Genomic DNA, 20,174 nt, shown 5'->3' on the forward strand with positions numbered 1-20,174 from the left:
CGATAAATCTGATAACATTGAATATAAATTTAATGAAGTATTTTCTGAAGGTATTTGTCTACATGGAGATGAAACATTGATGATAAGCCATTCAGACAATATGGGAAAAAAAGAAAAAAAAACTTTGGGAATGTGGTGCTACAGAAGAATGTTTAAGATTAGGTGGGTGTCTCAGATAACTATTGGGGATGGGGTGTTCTGAATCAGAGAGGAAGAAAAATGTATGGCACAACTTGGCTAAAAGAAGGGATCAGTTGATACAACACACCCTGAGCCACCAAGAAGTTGTGTGGAGTCTTTCTCATGGAGTTCCAGCAAAGCTCACAATTCGCAGTATTGTTGCCAGAGCTGATTGTGGCCCCCTGGTTCTCCAGTCGCATGGAAGGCTTGAACCAGAGACATTGAGGGTTCTGTGTCAAGCTAGACAGTGACTTCTTGGACGTGTGCCATAATGTTGAGAGTTGAAGGGTCCCCATAAATTGGTCAGGTATGCACTGCACATCAGAGGCCTCCAATGTAACTGAAGACCTTAGAGAAAACCTCAGTTCACTTGCATGTTAGTTCTCTATTCGTAATGCAGTCATTGGAAGAGACTTTAATCATTCAAAAATCAGTTTGGTGATTGTAGTTTTGTTAATGGTGGACATGACAAGACAACCTGTGAAACAGTACTAAATACCTTCTTTGAAATCTACCTAGAAGAGTTAGTGTGGAACCCCACTCATGGTGGAAATATATTTGATCTAATGGCAGCAAATAGATGTGACTTCTTTGAGAAAGTCCCCATTGAAACGAGTATCAGTGACCATGAAGCAATAGTGTCAGATCTCTGTGAGAAACATGAATCTTTTAGCTCAGGACAATAACATTTAGAGAAATTATGGCTCAAGTTTAAAAGAATTATTAACTATGTACTTGATAGATATGTACAAAAACACACACTACCGCAAAAGAGGTGTAAAAGAAAGCAGATATGCTGAATGAAACGTCTTGTTAAGAGAGCAATTCAGTGACTGCTGTAGCAGAATACTGTCAAAATACCTTTCACAAAACGCAAAGTAAGTTTAGCCACATGTATAGGAAGTTAGTGGTGCCAAAGTTAAGTGGCCAGCCACCGATGGACAAAGCAGGAACTGAAATTTGAGAATAGTGAAGCGAAAGCAGAAGTACGTAAATTTGTTGTTATCTAGCACCTGAAGCATATTTCGAAGATTTTTAATTTGTACCCTGCATTGTACTTACTGTGCTTAGAATATTTTTCCCCCCTTTATTGATTCATCTGTTATAGTGTGGGAAAGCTGCAATACCTCTACTACTACCATAATTGTTTGTGATCATCCATGCTTGCCCATCTGTTCCTTCGTGCTTAGTTTGCACATCTGATAGAGCGAAATGATTTTCGCTCGAAATGCGCGGTTGAACCTCAACATGCCAAAGGTCCGGTATCTATGCGCGGTCTTACATGCAGCTGTCTTTTGTTTGAGAAAGTTGAGTGTAGCCCGTCAAACTTGTGTGTCACATCGCCTTCAGTGAAAATTTCTCTCGGACACGCTTTGTGACAAAACGTCAAGCAGAGCATTACAGTGTCAGATAATTTGTCTACACGCGAAGTTTGACAAATTATTTTATAGCCTTTCTCACTGGCATTGCGTTGTTTTGCCGAGTCACGTGATCTCAGCTGTGAAATAATGCGGTGTCGCTACAGTTCGGCAGTTGGCATCCCTTCCATAGTCCCTACGCAGAGGTCGTCGACTTGTTTACTGTTTACAGGAATGGAAAAGTGGACAAACGAAAAAACCTTAAATTTCATAAACGCGATACATCTGCGACCAGAGCTTTGGGACGTTGAAAGTAGCGTGTACAAAGACCGCAATCTCAAAAAGGACAGTTGGCTAGCTGTTGCCGACGACTACGGTATCACACCCGATGAAGCCTACAAAAAATTTCGTAGTCTTCGTACGTACGCAAAATGCGAGGAGAAAAAGCACAGGAAGAGTGGAAGCAGTGGCGGGTCTACATCCCCATGGTTTGCGTACGATGCCATGAGTTTTATACTGTCCCAAGACGTGCCTGAAGCAGGAGCTGATAGTGAAAACGCAACTGCAGAGGTAAGCACAGAGTTTTATGTAATATTAGCGTAAATGTATGCTACAATATTATCCTGTAATCAGTAGACAATACATTATCTCTTCGGTACTTACTTAGCTAGCCTAAGCGATTTTGATCACTAACATTCATACATTGATCTCTAACTTTTCTGTGGCCCCTTTCACTTTCATTCTTAGATATTGGTTGTCGGTATTGCAAATATGCGCTTTTGTTTCTTCAGTATCCCCGTAATATTCTCCCTGTTTCAACATTCCATTATAAAAATAACAGCCATGGCAGTGAATATAGCATTTGTCTTACATGTTATCCATGACGCAAAATATTGTAAATATGCACAAACCAAAGCAATTCTAGCAGTACTGTTCGCACTCAGATGTACAGTGTGTGAAAAAAAATTGCTTAAACAAGAGTTTGGAATGTTTAGATGAGGTAAGAAGGAACACTTTTTTTGATATGACTAGAATGTCAACGTTTCCGTGCGTAGGAGCTCTTGAAGGTTTTGATGCTAGTGGTCATAGATTGTGTACAAATTCCCATGTATTAATTCGTTTGGGGAAGTTCATTCTGTACAGGTGACTATAAAAAGCTAGTAGTCTTCGCATGGTGTTGGTAGATTTAACAGTTAGGTTTGCACTATTGTCTCCCCTGCAGTAGGCTATTCGATCCCTCAATCTTGCACAGAAATTTCCTTCCTTGTAATTTGAAGACCGTTATTTGGTCTACTTGGCTAGGGATAGCCACTCTGCTGTAAAGGGAACTGATGGTCTGTCTACAGTATTGTAGTCTTATACTCATTGAAAGATCTCTGCGAGCATAATATGCCCTGTAGATTTAGATTTTCCTCTGTTTCAGAGCTACTATTTCACTGAGATCATGTGAGATCCATTTTCCTAGGTACTTTATGGTTTTGGCTTTCAATATGCTTGGTAGCTCTGACTCTCATTGCTCTCGGGGTGCCTTCAATGTTGGCAATGAACTCAGTCCTTCTGATGCTGATCAATAGACCTGTCTTCTCCGTTATTAAATGCAGTGCTCAGAGCTACAGGGATGTATCTTGTATGTCATTTGCTAGTAAAGTCAGATCATCAGCAAAAACCAGGCACAGCATCCTTTGGTTGTCTGCTTTGATCCATATCCTTAATTGGGTGTTTGCTGGTACAGATATGGGCTAAAGAGGTATGTTTGATACGAGATGTTGCCTTTGACCAGTGACATCAAAATTGTGTGACAGATGCAATAATGACGTGGTGACTATATTGGTGGCGATTATTTTTCAAATGGGGTAAGCTATAGATCAGTCTATTACCAAAACCAGTAGTTTGTAGTTTCACGTTTGTTGGTTTCACCAACTCTCAACCAAACTGTTGCCTTCCAGCCTAATGTAGACCTCGGGCAGTGCTACAGATATGTTTGTTACCAATCCCAGTTTTTTGCTTCCACATTCATTGGCTTCACCGCCCATCTACAATACTGAATATATTCACCAGAAGGCGATGTCACAGCAGCAGTTAACGTAACATCAGTGCTCAAAGCTGATGAATTGTACAGAGTAGGCCTATTCCTCGACCGAAGATCCGGTCCATTCCCTAAGGATTTTTTCAAGGATTCACTTATAATAGACACGAAATACGGCCTCCTTGTCTCGTGCTTTTGTATTGATTGGGAATCTCTCTAGGAGTTATTCCCTAAACTTTACTTCAGATTTGGTGTTGTACAGGGCAGCCTGCACCATCCTATTAAGTTTTTCATTGAGCTCCTCTTAGTATTCCAAAGAGAGTGGTTCTACTCATGAAGTTGTATATCTTCTGGAAACATGTGTGGGTAGTTACCCATTGTTTGGCTATTTTCTTACCATATCGGGGGATGATCTTGAGGGTTTGGTTTTGTGTTTGTTCAGTAAAGGATACTGACCCTTTGAAACCTGTTTGGTATATCCCTGACACACTGTCCAGCTGTCTTGTTACCCGTTATTCAAGGATCTTGGAAAAGATTTTGTATGTGATTGCAAGGAACAATACTCCTCTGTGATTGCAAGGAACAGCACTCCTGTGCTGTTACCGGAGCCTATTCTTTTTCCTTCTTTTGAATGGCTAAGGTCCAGTCATTTGAGTGATGAATATTGTTTTAGATATGGTTTTTTGAAAATGTTGTCCATTTACATTGATGCAAAATTGGCATGTGTGCTAATGATTGTGTAATAAAGCAACACACTTTGTACGCTGTGATTGCAGTGCAGACACTTGCGCTGTTCAGAGATGACTGGTTTCAACATCTTATGCTGCCATCATCTGAACATATGGAACTGATGATAAAACTGCCATGTTACATTATATGAAATCGAAGTATTAAAGGCAGCGCTCCCCATGTCTACACGTCTTGATAAAAATCCTGTTTGTAAAATGCACGCAGTTAAAATCGTTATATCGTCTTTGCTTGTTGGTGGCACACATGATTCTCACAAGCTCGCCGCACAGCATTCAGTACTGTGAGAGCTGTGTGGAAAGCTTGTGAGAATAATGTTCACAGCCAACAAGCATGGATGATCCAACGATTTTATCATTTGGGTGCATTTTTATCCACTGTGAATTTCATCAGTGGATTTTTATCAGGATACATATACTTAAGGGATGTCTATGCTCTTGACTTCATGTAATGTAATGTGGCAGTTTAATAAGTTCCATTAAATCAGATGACCCCAGTATAAAACTGTTGAATTCAGTCGTCTTGAAACAATGCAAGTGTCTGCACAGCAATTGCAGCATAGAGAGTATGTTCATTTTCAACAGTACCAATCACCCCCAGCGCAGCATGTATACCTTAAAAGATTGTGTAACACACTCCCAAGAATCACGTTTCACAAATAATGGCTTCAGGTTCAGCCAAATGGGCAATCAGTTCTTCATGAGTGTCTGTTGGCGTCTCAACTACTAAATGATTCAGCCCTCACATTAAAAGAAATATATAGGTGAGCAACATCTCTAAAGCAAATTTTGTCACATGGCAGTTTGAATACCATCTCTGATAATCAAACTAAAAACTTTCACACACCTCTAGTGAGCAGATTTCCAAGTTTCATATAAAAAAGTGTTCATTTTTAGTTCCCGTAAACACTGTAAAATTTTTAAGTGCTGTTCTTTTTTACACCCTGGATGATTTTGCAGAAGATTAAAGAAAAGGCACCTAATCCAAAATTGTTTGTCATTACCATTCATGCTCCAGATATTTGTATCTTGGTAATGGACTTTTAAATCAATTGAGAATGGATTCATATGATTTTCTGTAACTGTTAATGCGTTATTAGCAAGAAATTCGTTTTGGCACCATTATGGCATTGACATTTCTTCATCAGGAAGAGGACCTCCCAGGGGGCTCGCCATTCTTTGGCGGGTTTGTGCTTTGATACCACGGGGCCCCAGCCTTTGCAGCATCTTTTCCCTTCCATGCTGCATGTCATCCTCTCGCTGTTCTTTTTTCCCCTCCTTTGAAGAACATGTCTGGCATGTTTTTGAAAATGTGTTCCACATTTTCAGTAGTCAGTATCAGAACAGCCTCTCCACTGTTTTTTGTTCCTTTTTCTTTCTTAGTTTCCCTTCTCCTATCCGTTCTCTGGTTCTGCATTTCAGGATCCTCTTTTCTTCTTCCTCCCTTTGTGCTCCTGAAGGCCAGCTCATGCGTGTGATGCATAACAGGTGACATTGTCATGTGTAATTTGCAGCACGAGGTTGACAGGTAGGTTAGCACATACCCCCTGGTACAGGCCAGGTCAAGGAGGAATGATTGCCATTGCCTGAGGTGCTACCTTCCCAAATTGCTGATTGATCGCTCTTTCAGGTGTTCGGGAGGTGTGAACAATCGTGTAAGGCGGGTGCGCCCCCTTCTGTAGCCCCCCTCGTGCCTGCCAGTTAGAAGGAGCGTGCCATCGGAGATGCTGGCAGTCGTGGTGATTTTCTTGCAATGAGCCAGTCATCTTCTTCTCAGTCAACGTCTACGAAATACAAATGAAATGAGGCTAACAATTCGAAGACCCTACCAGCTTGACCACGGTTCCTCGTGGTTTCACGTACAAGGGACAGTCAATCCTTTACTATGGTAAATCCATTTATTATTCAGAAAGTTGTTGATGCTGTTGCTGGCTCTATCAAATCCTGCTCTCGTTTACACAGTGGCACTTTGCTTTTGGAGACTGCTACTGATTCTCAACTACTACTTGCAACTTTGCTCCTCCACAGGTATCCTGTTCGTGTCGAGGCCCTTTGAACGCTAAATTCTTCCTGCGGTGTTATTTAAATTGGGCCGTTTGATGTTCTGACTGAGGCAGACATCCAAATGTACTTTTCTGGTCAGGGTGTCATTACAATCCATTGGTTGGCGAAAAAGGTAGGTGCCTCCTTAATGCCCACAAGTGCTCTTTTTCTCTCTTTTGACAGAGTGGTTCTTCTGTCAAAGATCAAAATGGATTATGAAGTACTCACAGTCAGTCATTGTGAACCTGATGTGCTGCTACCAATGTCACCGTTACAACCACACTAGAGTGTCTTGTCAACTCCTGGCTAAATGTGTAACTTGCAGTAGGGGTGCTCACGAGGGCGATTGTCCACCTCCTCCCCCGCTATATCAACTATAGTGGCAACCATGCTGGCTTCTCCCAAGATTGTCCTGTGTATCTCAATGAGTGGGCCATCCAGGAAAACCGGGCTAAGGAAAAAGTGCCTTACATGCTCGCTCACAATTCAGACATGCTGCTTCATGAAGGACACGGCCACATAGACATACCACCTCAAATTCGGCACCACGGTTGTAAAATCGTCCAGTGTCGTGACCTTCCGCCCTGAGGACGGCATTCGACCTCGTCGGGGATTCGTGCTGCTCATCCAGGATTACGATCATAGTCACCCCGTCTTTCTGACTACTCAGCTTCAAGCTGTTGCAGTTTGCCTTTCCATTCCTCACTTGACCTTTTCCCTTTGTACCGTTCACATCCCTCCGTCATTCAGTGTCAGTCCGTTCTCTCTGACATATACATGAGCGACCATTTCCCGTGTGTTATCTGTTTGCTGACTCCTACCCCACCTCTATGCGCACTCAAATGGCAGCTTTCTAAGGCCGACTGGAGGATTTACTCCTTCCTGGCAATCTATGATGAACCACATTTCCCCAGTTGTGATGTCCAGGTAGGATATCTTACAAATGTTATCCGTACTGCTGCAGAACATTCTATTCCTCGCATTTCCTATTTAGCATGCCCTGTACCGGTCCCTCGGTTGACTGAGGTGTGCAGCGATGCAATTTGCTTGCGGAGACATGCTCTCCACATTTTTAACCGTCATCCTGCGATGGCAAACTGCATTTGTTATAAACAGTTGTGTGCATAACGTCGTCGTGTTCTTCGGGATAGCAAAAAAGGTAGCTGAATTTCATGTACTAGTTCTTTTAACAGTTCCACTCCGTCTTCCATTTTGTGGGCCAACCTCTGACAGTTCTGAGACCGAGGTCCAGTCCTCAACTTGCGGCCTCACAGTAGCAAACGGTGTCATAGTGGTCCGTATTGCTATCTCCCACACTGTGGGCCACTACTATTTTGTGGAGATTTTGAGCTGCTCCTACTGTTACCCTGCCTTCCTCCATCGGAAATGACTGGAAGAGGCTCGGGTGATATCCTTCTCTTCTCAGAATCGTGCTACAATGCCTCGTTTACTATGAGGGAGCTAGATTGTGCTCTCAATTAATCCCAATCCTCTGGCCCAAGGCTAGACGATGTTAACATTCAGGTGTTGCAGAACCTCTCTTGCGAGCAACCACTCTCTGCTTCGCAAGTACAGTCGCATCTGGGCAGAGGGCACATTTCCTGGATGCTAGCGTGAAACTGCTGTCATACCCATACCTAAGCCTGGTAAGGAGAAACACCTTCCTTCTAGTTATCTTTCCATTTTTCTCACCAGCTATGTTTGGAAGGTGACGGATCGTACGATTCATGCCCGCCTGGTGTGGTTGTTCAAAGTTTCGCTATTTACTGATCGCTGCACACTTCGGATTTTGAGCGTGCTATTCTGGGGTTGACTGTCTTGCCACCTTGTCGTGAATGGTTTTCTGTGGAAACACCAGACTGGCTTTGTTTTATGGTTTGGAGACAGCCTGTGATACCTGCTGGAGGACAGGTATCCTCCGTACACTCTACATGTGGGGCTTCGGTGACCGTATGTCCCAGTTCCTTCAGAAATTCTTAGAAGACAGATTTTTCAAGGTAATAGTGGGTCCTGCCTTGTTGAACATTTTTATCCAGGAAACGGTGTGTCTCACAGTTCTGTCCCGAGAGTCGTCCTCTTTGCTATCACCATTAACACTATAATGGCCTGTCTCCTGTCGGGATCTCCGCTTCCTTTTCGTTGATGATTTTGCCATCTATCACAGTTCTCCACGGACTTGTGTCATTGAGTGGCATCTTCAGCGATAGCTCGATCGTCTTTACTTGTGGAGCATCGATAGTGGTTTTTGTTTCTCCACTGACAAAACTGTTTGTATGAATTTCTGCTGGTGCAGTTGGTTTCTTCCACGATCTTTACATCTTAGGCCTGTTGCTCTTCTGTTTATTGAAACTACGAAATTCCTGGGGCTCCTGCTCGATAGGAAACTTTCTTGTTCCTTCCACGTGTCTTACCTGGCTGCCCGCTGTTCGTGGTCCCTCAGTGTCCTATGTTTCCTCTGCAGAGCTTCCTGGGGAGCAGATTGGACCACCCTCCTCTCTTTGTACCAGTCTCTTGTTGATTGGAAACTAGACAGTGGGTGTCTTGTTTATGCATCTGCACATCTGTCCATCTTATGCCGTCTCGATACAGTCCACTAACGTGCCATCCGTTTGGCCACTAGCATCTTTTACACTAGCCCAGTTGAGAGACTGTATGCAGAAGCTGACAAACTACCGCTGTGACTTCCTCCTCAGCAGATACGTATGCCTTTGTCTGCCTCATCTGACCACCCATCCTATTCCTCTTCCTACGATGATTCCGTTGATTGCCAGTATGGGGGTATGTCCCTCTTCTCTGTTACCTCCTGCAGTTCACTTTCGGCTCTTGCCCCAACAGCTTAACTTCACATTACCTGCCATTTTCCCGGTGGGTGTGAACCCTTTACCACCTTGGGTTCATGTGGTGGCCCATGTTCACCTTGGCCTTCATTCACTTCCGAAAGGCAGTACGCCATGCTTGCTGTATCGCTGTATATTTCATTAGCGTTACTACCTCTGGATGATGGGGTCCCAGTTTCGATTCCTGGTCAGGTTGGGGATTTTCTCTGCCCAGGGATTGGGTGTTTGTGTTATCATCATCATATGATGGTGGCTAGATTGAACTGCATAAAAGAAATTGGACTGTGTAAAAATTGGGACGTTGTACAGGTGCTGATGACTGCGCAGTTGAGCACTCCACAAACCAATCATCATCATGTTTCATGACCTTCGCACGGAATTTCACAATAGAACCTTTGTGTATGCTGATGGCTCTCGAACTGATCAGTGTCGAGTGTGCGTTCGTCATTGGCACTGATGTTTTTTTCAGTATCTGCTTCCGGAACACTGCTCAGTATTTACGGCAGATCTCTTTGCCCTGTATCAGGCTACACAGGGATTTCCAATTGTGTCATCTGCTCAGACTCTCTTAGCACTCTTCAAAGCCTCTGTGTGCTGCACACTGTCCATCCCTTAGTACAACGAGGCCAGGAAAGCTGTCACTTGCTCAATCTTGGTGGAGCCTCTGTGGTGTTTACGTGGGTTCCTGGTCAGATCAGTCTGACGGGAAACGAGGCTGCTGACGGTGCTGCCAAGGTTGCAGTCCTACTACCTCGACCCACTAGTGCCTCCATTCCCTCTGATGATCTCAGTGTTGCCTTCTGTCAGCAGGTGATGTTACTGTGACATGATCACAGGTCCTTTCTTCGTGGGAACAAGCTCTGGGAAATTAAACATGTCCCAGTGGCTTGGATGACCTCTCAGTCCTCTCGCTGTGAGGAGATAATTTTAGGAAGGTTGCTTATTGGGCTCTGTCTTTGTAGCCCTTCCCATTTGTTAAGTGGTGCTCCCCCACCACTTTGTGCTCATTGCCCTCAACCTTTGACAGTTCGTCATTTCCTGACAGAGTGCCTGTTTTTTAACCACTAGCGTTCCAATTTACGTTTACCATCTGAGTTACTGTCCACTTTAGCAAATAACGTGTGGGCTGTTGACTGCTTTTTACTTTTTATCCAACATAGTAATATGGCGAAGGGCACTTAATCTTTAGTTTAGGACCGAGGTTTCTCTGTGGTGTATTTTATGGACCTTTTTTCAAGTACCTGTTTTTTACTTTTTTCCTTCCATCGATTGGGCTTAACGTGTAGTCGCTTTTAACTCCCCCCTCCCCCCTTCCATATTCTACAGTTCTGACATGGGTGTGTATAACCTGCATGTTTATGTGTGCTAAAACAAAGCAATACAAACATCAGAAAGAGAAACAATTTCAAGTAGTTTTAATGTTTGGTCCTGTAGGGCTTGTGCATTTGAAAGCTCTGAGATCTTCTTTGATATCAGACAAGCATGTAAGTGGATGGGTAATTTGCTTTTGCAACTACAAATAGGATATACTGGAAAACTGTTAATAATTGAATTATTTATTTTCATTATTTACCAGGCACTCATTGCCTTTGTGTTTGCAGTGAATGCAACCAATGTGGTTAGGTAACTTCCAGCTATCTGGAAGGTCTTTGGCAATCATTTTCCATTATTTGGTAAGTTGTAGCACTTAGAAATGAGGTGTGCAAATAGTTTCTGTAGCAGTTGTTACGGCATCTAATTATGGACAGGTACCTAATATTGCAGCATGCTCTACATCTCTCTTCATTACAGCATGCAGCACAAAATAAAAAAAGTAAAAAATATTTACCTCAGATTGGGGTAACCAAAAGTTAGTGCAGTCTTCAGTGCAGCCACGTCTTTCCTATAGTGATGTAGTTAATAACAGCACAAACAATTATCAAACTCCAGACAATTTGAGCCTACCGATAGAGGTACTCAAGGTACCCTTTACCTTGAGTACCTCTATCGGTTCTCTCTTCTATTCCAGTCTCGTATTTTTCGTGGAAAGAAAGATTGTCTGTATGCCTCTGTGTGGGCTCTAATCTCTCCGATTTTATCCTCATGGTCTCTTCGCGAGATATACGTAGGAGGGAGCAATATACTGCTTGACTCGTCGGGGAAACTTCAACAAAAGCCCGTTCCGAGCTACTGAGCATCTCTCTTGCAGTGTCTTCCACTGGAGTTTATCATCTCCGTAACGCTTTCGCAATTACTAAATGATCCTGTGATGAAGCGCGCTGCTCTCTGTCGGATCTTCTCTCTCTCTCTTCTGTGAACCCTATTTGGTACGGATCGCACACCAGGTGAGCAGTATTCTAGCAGTGGGCGAACAAGTGTAGTGTAATCTACTTCCTTTGTTTTCGGATTGCATTTTCTTAGGATTCTTCCAATGAATCTCAGTCTGGCATCTGCTTTACCAACGATTAACTTTATATGATTATTCCATTTTAAATCACTCCTAATGCGTACTCCCAGATAATTTATGGAATTAACTGCTTCAGGTTGCTGACCTGCTACAGTGTAGCTAAATGATATGCGATCTATCTTTCTGTGATTTCGCAACACATTACACTTGTCTAAATTGAGATTCAATTGCCATTTCCTGCACCATGCGTCAATTAGTTGCAGATCCTCCTGCATTTCAGTACAATTTTCCATTGTTACAACCACTCGATATACCACAGCATCATCCTCAAAAAGCCTCAGTGAGCTTCAGATGTTATCCACAAGGTCATTTATATACATTGTGAATAGCAACATTCCTACGACACTCCCCTGCGGCACACCTGAGATCACTCTTACTTCAGAAGACTTCTCTCCGTTGAGAATGACATGCTGCGTTCTGTTATCTAGGAACTCTTCAATCCAATTACGCAACTGGTCTGATAGTCCGTATGGTCTTACTTTGTTCATTAAACGGCTGTGGGGAACTGTATCGAACGCCTTGCAGTATATTCCAGGAACCAGATTTAAATGATGACTCTTGGAATATACTGCAACCTGCTACATACTGCTCACATAGGGATCATGAGGATAAGATTAGAATAATTACTGCATACACAGAGGCATTCAAATGATCATTCTTCCTGCACTCCATAGGTGAATAGAACAGGAAGAAACCCTACTAACTGGTACCCTCTGCCATACATCTCAGTGGTTCCCAGAGTATAGATGTAGGTGTAGAGTTCCAAGTTGTACCAACAATTGAGCTAGCACAGTGACTGTGCGAAGGGAGATAAAAAGAATTGGATACAATGCTCAAGCAGCTCCTCACTGAGCAATACATTTTGTGTAGTCACTGCCAAGTGACAATTGAGTTAGTGTACAGAGGAATGCTATCAGACAGTAGGTGTTTGGAAAGGAACGATTCGAAGTGACTGTTCAGACTATACCTTGTGGCAGTCCAGCGGAAGATTTTTGGTGTGGCGATCGTGCTTGGAGAATGTTCGCTGCCGTGGTGTGTAGTGCTACTGGTGAAGTACGGGAGAACGAGGTTTACAGTATGAGGGTGTTTCTCAAGCTTATTGTGTGGTCCCATTACTGTGCTTAAAAATGCTAGATGCAGAAGAGTATGAACAACTTTCATTGTGTCCTGCATATGGCAAAGGAACAGTTTGGAGGTGATGGTTCTGGCAGCAAGAGAAAGCTGTCTGCCATAAATCAACATGTGTTAGGCCATGATTTGTGGAGATTAAAATTCCTGAAATGGACTGACCTTCCAATAGTTCCAGCCTTGCACACAGTTGAACGCCTATGGGCTGAGTTAGAATGTCAACTTTGTTCGAACCTCCAGCATCTGACATTATTTCCTTCTCTGGTTTTATTTTATGAGGAAGAAGGGGCTGCCATTCCTCCACAGACACTCGGGTGCCTCATTGAAAGAGTTCAAACTGGCTAAAGGTGAAACGGGGACACTTGCTATATTAATGTCCTCTAATAGGTATCCAGATAATTTTGATAAGATAGTTTGTTTGATAAACGTACTAAACAAATGACATTGTAATTCTGTCAGAGACAGCAAAGGACCTGCAAGAGCAGCTGAACAGAATGGACATTGTCTCGAAAGGAGGATATAAGATGAATATCAACAAAAGCAAAACGAGGATAATGGAATGTATTCAAATTAAATGAGGCGAAGATGCAGAGAGAATTAGATTAGGAAATGAGACGCTTAAAGTAGTAAAAGAGTTTTGTTATTTAGGGAGCAAAATAACTGATGATGGTCGAAGTAGAGAGGATATAAAATGTAGACTGGCAACGGCAAGGAAAGCATTTCTAAACAAGAGAAATTTGTTAACATCGAGTATAGATTTATGTGTCAGGAAGTTGTTTCTGAAAGTACGTGTATGGAGTGTAGCCATATATGGAAGTGAAACATGTATGATAGACAGCGTAGACAAGAAGAGAATAGAAGAAATGTGGTGCTACAGAAGAATGCTGAAGATTAGATGGGTAGACCACATTACTAATGAGGAGGTATTGCATATAACTGGGGAGAACAGGAGTTTGTGGCACAACTTGATTAGAAGAAGTGATCGGTTGGTAGGACATGTTCTGAGGCATCAAGGGATGACCAATTTAGTATTGGAGGCAGTGTGGAGGGTAAAAGTCGTAGAGGGAGACCGAGAGATGAATACACTGAGCAGATTCAGAAGGATGTAGGTTGCAGTAGGTACTGGGAGATGAAGAAGCTTGCACAGGATTGAGTAGCATGGAGAGCTGCATCAAACCATTCTCAGGACTCAAGAAGACAACAACAACAAACAAATTATAAAGTTGACTCACTAAGGATGTCTGGTTAGAAGTTAGAGAGGATGCCAAGGCCATAATCTTTGTCACATGAAATAAATAAATAAGAACCGTTCAGAAATATAATATCCACTAGTAAATTGCATACCTCTGATAGTCCTAAACTGTTAGTAGATACAATTTTGGGTACTGGGTATTTACTAATGAATTCACTCTTGTTTACAGACCCAGTTCAAGATGGAGTTTATGTTGATGGATGAAGAAAGTGACATGGGTCAACCAGAAGTACGAGAGGTACCTCTGAGGCAAAGCTACGCTGTGCAGAAGAAAGGACCACACAGGGACAAGCTGCAGGAGGCTGTCGATAAAGCCGTCCACATTGTTCATCACGCCTCGCGGAAACACACCAACCCGTCTGCGGCCTTCGGTGAACACGTGGCCAATAAGTTGTTGCGTTACAGTGAATTGATTAGATCTGAAGTCGAATTCAAAATTAGTGAAGTACTGTACAAAGCGGATATGAAGATGCTTCGAAGTGGAAGTGGTCAGTCTGCGACGACTTTCTGTCCACCTTCGCCCGAAGTTGTTTTCAGTGACGGCTCGAATTAACCGTCGCCTCAGTACGGCGTTTGGAAAGACTGTGCAGTTACGAACGGCGTACCGCGAAGGAGTCGACGACAGATCAAAGATCTTCCCTTCTCCTTTCTCGAAAGGAATCTTTCATCCTTTGCCGACTGTGCGTCGGCCGTACTCAGTCGGCTCGGTCACCTCCTCTGGCGAGAGGATCCACCCCGTTCTCGTGGCATCTTTCTGTCAGTGGTGTATCCTATTAAGGGTGCCCAACTTCACTGTATTGTGGGGAACATTGAAGATTGACAACACGCTGCCTCTGCTCTGCTTGACAGCGTGTGAACAGCAGATTTGTTTTGACATTTTATTTTAGACTACTTGACGGGTATTGAAGTTGACTTCCAACTGCACTACTGAACCTGAGAGGGGTCAGTGCACCACTCCTGCCTCATTGGGTTTCCTTACCTTTTGACATTTATTATCCCTCCTCCTGTTGCTTACCGGTTTACCTTGCTGTCTGCCTCAGATGGCACTTTCAATTTGGCTGCCTGTCATTTTCTTCTCCTGGAAATCTTTTGGCTTTGATTTTTACAGGGAAAAAAGAAATTATCACCAAAGCTTTTGGTCCCATTACAACCTCCCCAAAAAATTATTAATTAAATCATTTATTCATGTATGTACAGAAGGAGGACAGGTGTAGACATATTTGCTGTTGTAAGAACTGCAGCAGCAAGTTATAATTATATTACAAGTCTGTTGCTAGATGTTTAAACTTTTTGTAAGATTCATCTCGTTGTCGTCGAGCTTGTAGTGAGCGACTTGCCAACTGTCCATTTTTTAATTAATTTATTTTTATTAATTTTTTGTGTAAATTCTTTGTTCTCTCTCTATAGTTGTAAATAACAATAAAACATTAAAATAAACATTTTATTTTGTGTCAAATTTACCTTAATGAATTCCTTGAGTCCTTCTACCAGTATGTTGAAAATCTTGCTATTCAGAGGCACATAGATGAGAAGTTCACTTTGAAAAGGTATGTCATGTATTTTTGTGTATCACCGGTAACAAAAAACCAAAGGGCAATCTCCTTTCTTGTTGTAAACAGTATACAATCTCTCATATTAGTGGTGACCTTCCCAATTTTTCCACTACTTGCTTTCTCTGTGTTTTCAAACTGGTGTTTCAACAATGTACTGAAATTGTCTAAAAGAATTGTACCACTCCCCGATTTAGTTTCAGAATCAGTTCACTTGCTTAAAGAAGAGCAGGTCCACACAGCTTGATTTGTCATTTCATGTGGAATGCAGAGGTATGAGATCTGCAGTCACTCCCATTACTGCAGCTCGCTTTCGTCTATTTTGTGGCAGTGCTGCGGCACGGAAATGTATTGCTGCAAACATTACTGAGTAACAGTGGCTGGCAACATAGTCAAACATGAGGCTGTAATTTGTGTGACTGGGCAATACTGTCGGCGATATGTAATTTCTGCGACCCGTCCAAATACACCTTTATCGAGTACTGGCACCATCTGAAATTTTTTGCGAGATTCAGTCATTACTTGTTAAGCATTTCTGGTTTCTTGGCCAGAATATTGTGGTGTGCCATTGTTCCATCGTTTCTCTCTTGATACGTAATGCAGTTAATTCTAACCTCCCGCCACCCCCCCTCACCCCCATCCCCACTACACACACACACACACACACACACACACACACACACACACACACACACACAAATTGCTTAAACTACATTCCGATCAAAATTACTTGATAGTTGATGTCTGTTACATGCTACTACAGGGTTGCCATATTCAACTGCCAGCTGGTTATAGGTGACATATGAACAAGGCAGGTCACTTGGGTCACTCCACAGATGCTCTTAATATTAAACTCTGATCATGTTGGAAATGGTCACTGCGATATATGTTAGAAATGAAAGATGTTATGTCAACAGTTGATTTTAAGTGAGCAATGACAAAACTGTGGCAGTTGACACATTTTTTAGCCCCGAAATTGAACTCGTGTCCTAAGATAACCACAACCTTGTGATGTGAAATGAATCTGCGAAAATGGCAGTCAGCAATCTGTGGCAGAATTAAAATCATTATTGCTTTGTTGACAGTTATTGAAGCTCACCTCAGTGAGCAAACCCGAGACAGAAAACATTCAGTTTCAATACTAAAAGCAAACTGTAATTTCTCGCTACCATTGGTTACCTGAAACTATCCTCACACTTGTTACTCAGTTGCAGATTATGGGTGATACAGGCAGATTCCAAACAAAAAAGTAGTATTTGGAAGAAAAATAAAGCATTACGATGATGAAAATGATGCAGCAGACAGTAAAAAATTAAAAAAAAATTGAACCAATTAATTGAATAAAAATGTTAATCAAACTCTTTTGATTAGATTTAAAAATAAAAAAAGCCACTATATTTGAAGAGATTCAAACCTGTGAACTTCTACACCTCAAGTTAGTACACTAACCATTGCACTGTGACACAACCTTGGGTTAGGTAGTTGTTATAGCTGTGGTGACCCAGTCCCAGTGGTGGATTGCAGCCTTCTCAAATTCAGCTTCACTTAGTGTTGTGCAAAGCTTATCCAATGGAAGCCGATCTCTGTGATTATGGTAACAGTATATGTGACATAGATCACGCTTTGTATGGAAGTATCCAGTAGTCTTTCAACAGTGCTGTAAATGAAAAGTGTATGTTTCATTAGGATCGTGTGTGTGTAATTATAAACAACTTAAACCACAAAGAAAATAGTGTATAGTAGGCAAACCAAAGACTGTTTTATTGGCATGAAACCTACATATGCCACAGATCTACTTAAGAGACTTCCTCCACTATGTCTGCCCATCCTCTTCTGGAGTATTCATGCGTGGTATGGGACTAGAAAAAGATTGACGGCGGACATTGAAAGAGTTGAAATATGGGCAGCTCATTTTGTATTATTTCAAAATAGGGGAGAGTGTGTCACACACATGATATGCAACTTGGGGAGGCAGTCATTAAAATACAGGTGTTCTCTGTTGTGGGGACATTTTTTCAGGAAATTTCAGTCACCAATTTCCTCCTCTGCACAGTGAACGGGGGGAGGGGATGGGGGGGCATGATTGCTGTAATAAAATAAGAGAAATCTGAGGTCTCACAGAAAGATTTAAGTGTTTGTTTTTCTTGCGCAATGTTCAAAAGTGGAACAATAGAGAAACAGTGTGAAGGTAGTTCGTGAATACTCTGCCTGGCACTTAAGTGTTATGTATTGAAACTGGTGCGAGTAGCAAGTTCAACAAATCAAGTAAATAACAATAATCTGGTAGGCAAATTAATTTCCCGAACAACTTGAATTAGTCCAAAATTAAAATTGTAAGCCTTATATGAAAACAAATCTGAATAAGACTGCTGAGAATTTATCACTCAGGACCACTGACAGTGAACCATGTGGCTGCTTACAGTGCCATGGGTGTGGTACACATCAAAATTAATTTCTGAATGGAGGACATTTTAGATGTATACTAAGTCTGTTTGGTGCTGAATCTTTGGAAATGACAATGTAGTTGCAAGAAGCTTGCATTCAATAGACGTTCTCGGTGTCACAAATATATTTGTTTCGAACATTAATATGTTATATTATGAAGTACCATCCACCTGGCTGTTTGAAGGGAAGTGAGGAGATTTGATAAGGTGAGTAAACGCGACAAAGCAAAGTTATCAGGATTTATTTGGATGCCATGTTACTATCCTTTATTCATATACTTAGATTATTAATGCTTGAATTCCTACCAATTTCAAATGGGAAAAAATAGAAAGAGAGGATAAAGAAACTGAACTGCAGAATGCAGGAAACACACAGGTTGTCTGTTCTCGAGCCACATGTGGGAATGACCAGCAACAAACTGTCCATTCGCATGAATGGACACAGGCAGACAGTGTTTGTTGGTAATGAGGATCACCCTGTGGCTAAACATGCCTTGGTGCACGGCCAGCACATCTTGGCACAGTGTTACACCGTCCGAGTTATCTGGATACTTCCCACTAACACCAACCTGTCAGAACTCCGGAGATGGGAACTTGCCCTTCAGTATATCCTCTCTTCTCGATATCCGCCAGGCCTCAACCTCCACTAATTTCAAGTTGCTGCCGCTCATACCTCACCTGTCTTTCAACAACTTCTTTGCCTTTGTACTTCCGCCTCGACTGACATCTCTGCCCGAACTCTTTGCCTTTACAAATGTCTGCTTGTCTGTTTATGTGCAGATGGATATGTGTGTGAGTGTACACCTGTCCTTTTTTCCCCCTAAGGGAAGTCTTTCCACTCCCGGGATTGGAATGACTCACCCTCTCCCTTAAAACCCACATCCTTTCGTCTTTCCCTCTCCTTCCCTCTTTCCTGAAGAAGCAACCGTTGGTTGCGAAAGCTAGAATTTTGTTTGTATGTTTGTGTTTGTTTGTGTGTCTATCGACCTGCCAGCACTTTTGTTTGGTAAGTCCCATCATCTTTGTATATCATTTTCTGCAACTTTATTTATATGATTATGGAGAACAGGGGCATGTAACACTTCCTTGGGGAACGCAAGATTTCAGTTCTCTTTTACTTGATGACCTCCTGTTAGTTACTATGAACTGTGACCTTTCTGACAAGAAATCACGAATCCAGTCTCGCAACTGAGACAATGCTGGATAGGAATGAAATTTGATTAGAAGCCACTTCTGAGGAAGGATGTCAAAAGTCTTCTGGAAATGTAGAAATATGGAATCAGTGTAAGATGCCCTGTTGATAGCACCAATTACTTCATGTGAATAAAGATGCAGTTGTATTTCACAAGAATGATATTTTCTAAACTTGTGCTGACTATGTGAATATATCATTTTCTTCAAGGAATTTCATAATGTTCAAGCCCAGTATCTCACCTGAAATGCAATATATCTGAGACATTTGCTTTTTGAGGCATGCTGCCACAGAATTGTAGGTCTGCAACTGTTTGGTCCTGAGGAAATTGGATAATTTTTTATTTTGTCCATCTCAGTTTATTCAGCTGTAGTGGTTACCAGTTTCAGGCTGACATGCCCATTCTCAAACCACACACCTTGCTATTAACCGTAATTATCCACACAGCATGGTGCCAAAAGTCACAGCAAACTATGCAGTGGACAACAAGTACCCTAATTGATCTTAGTCTATGGGTCTGTTGGTACTGACTGACACAACCAACATATCATAAAGTTCTTTGAGATGGCAGAGCTCTGTTCACACATCAGCACAGTTTTAGAAAGCATTGCTTGTGCAAAACTCAGTGTTCACTTTTCTCACTTAATATCCTGCAAACCATGGATGAAGGGTAACAGACAGATTCCATATTCCCAGATATTCGCAAAGCATTTGATGTGGTGCTCCACTGCAGACTGTTAACAAAGGTATGGACATATGGAATAGGTTCCCAGATAGGCGAGTGGCTTAGACTTCTTAAGTAATAGATCTGAGAACGTTGTCCTCAAAGACAAGTGTTCACGCGAGACAGGTACCGTCCTGATTGCCCCAGTGATGTGTGATAGGATTGTTCTTAATTTCTGATGATAAATGATCTGGCAGGCAGGATGGGCAGCAATCTGCAGCTGTTTGCTGTGGTCTACTGGAAGGTAT

At 42.2% G+C, this 20,174-nt stretch overlaps 2 protein-coding genes across 2 annotated transcripts in view; both read left to right on the forward strand.

The window, feature by feature from the left end:
- The window catches only part of LOC126295359 (tRNA-dihydrouridine(47) synthase [NAD(P)(+)]-like), a 174,598-nt gene that overhangs the window by 20,028 nt on the left and 134,396 nt on the right, over positions 1-20,174 (forward strand). The window lies entirely within an intron of this gene.
- Positions 1,552-15,453, forward strand: LOC126295366 (uncharacterized). Its single transcript, XM_049987847.1, has 2 exons — positions 1,552-2,108; positions 14,186-15,453. The coding sequence occupies exons 1-2, from the start codon at positions 1,689-1,691 to the stop codon at positions 14,567-14,569; spliced, it is 804 nt and encodes a 267-aa protein (XP_049843804.1). The 5' UTR covers positions 1,552-1,688; the 3' UTR covers positions 14,570-15,453.

This window comes from Schistocerca gregaria, chromosome 11 (genome assembly GCF_023897955.1).
Source record: "Schistocerca gregaria isolate iqSchGreg1 chromosome 11, iqSchGreg1.2, whole genome shotgun sequence".
Classification (NCBI taxonomy): Eukaryota; Metazoa; Arthropoda; class Insecta; order Orthoptera; family Acrididae; genus Schistocerca; species Schistocerca gregaria.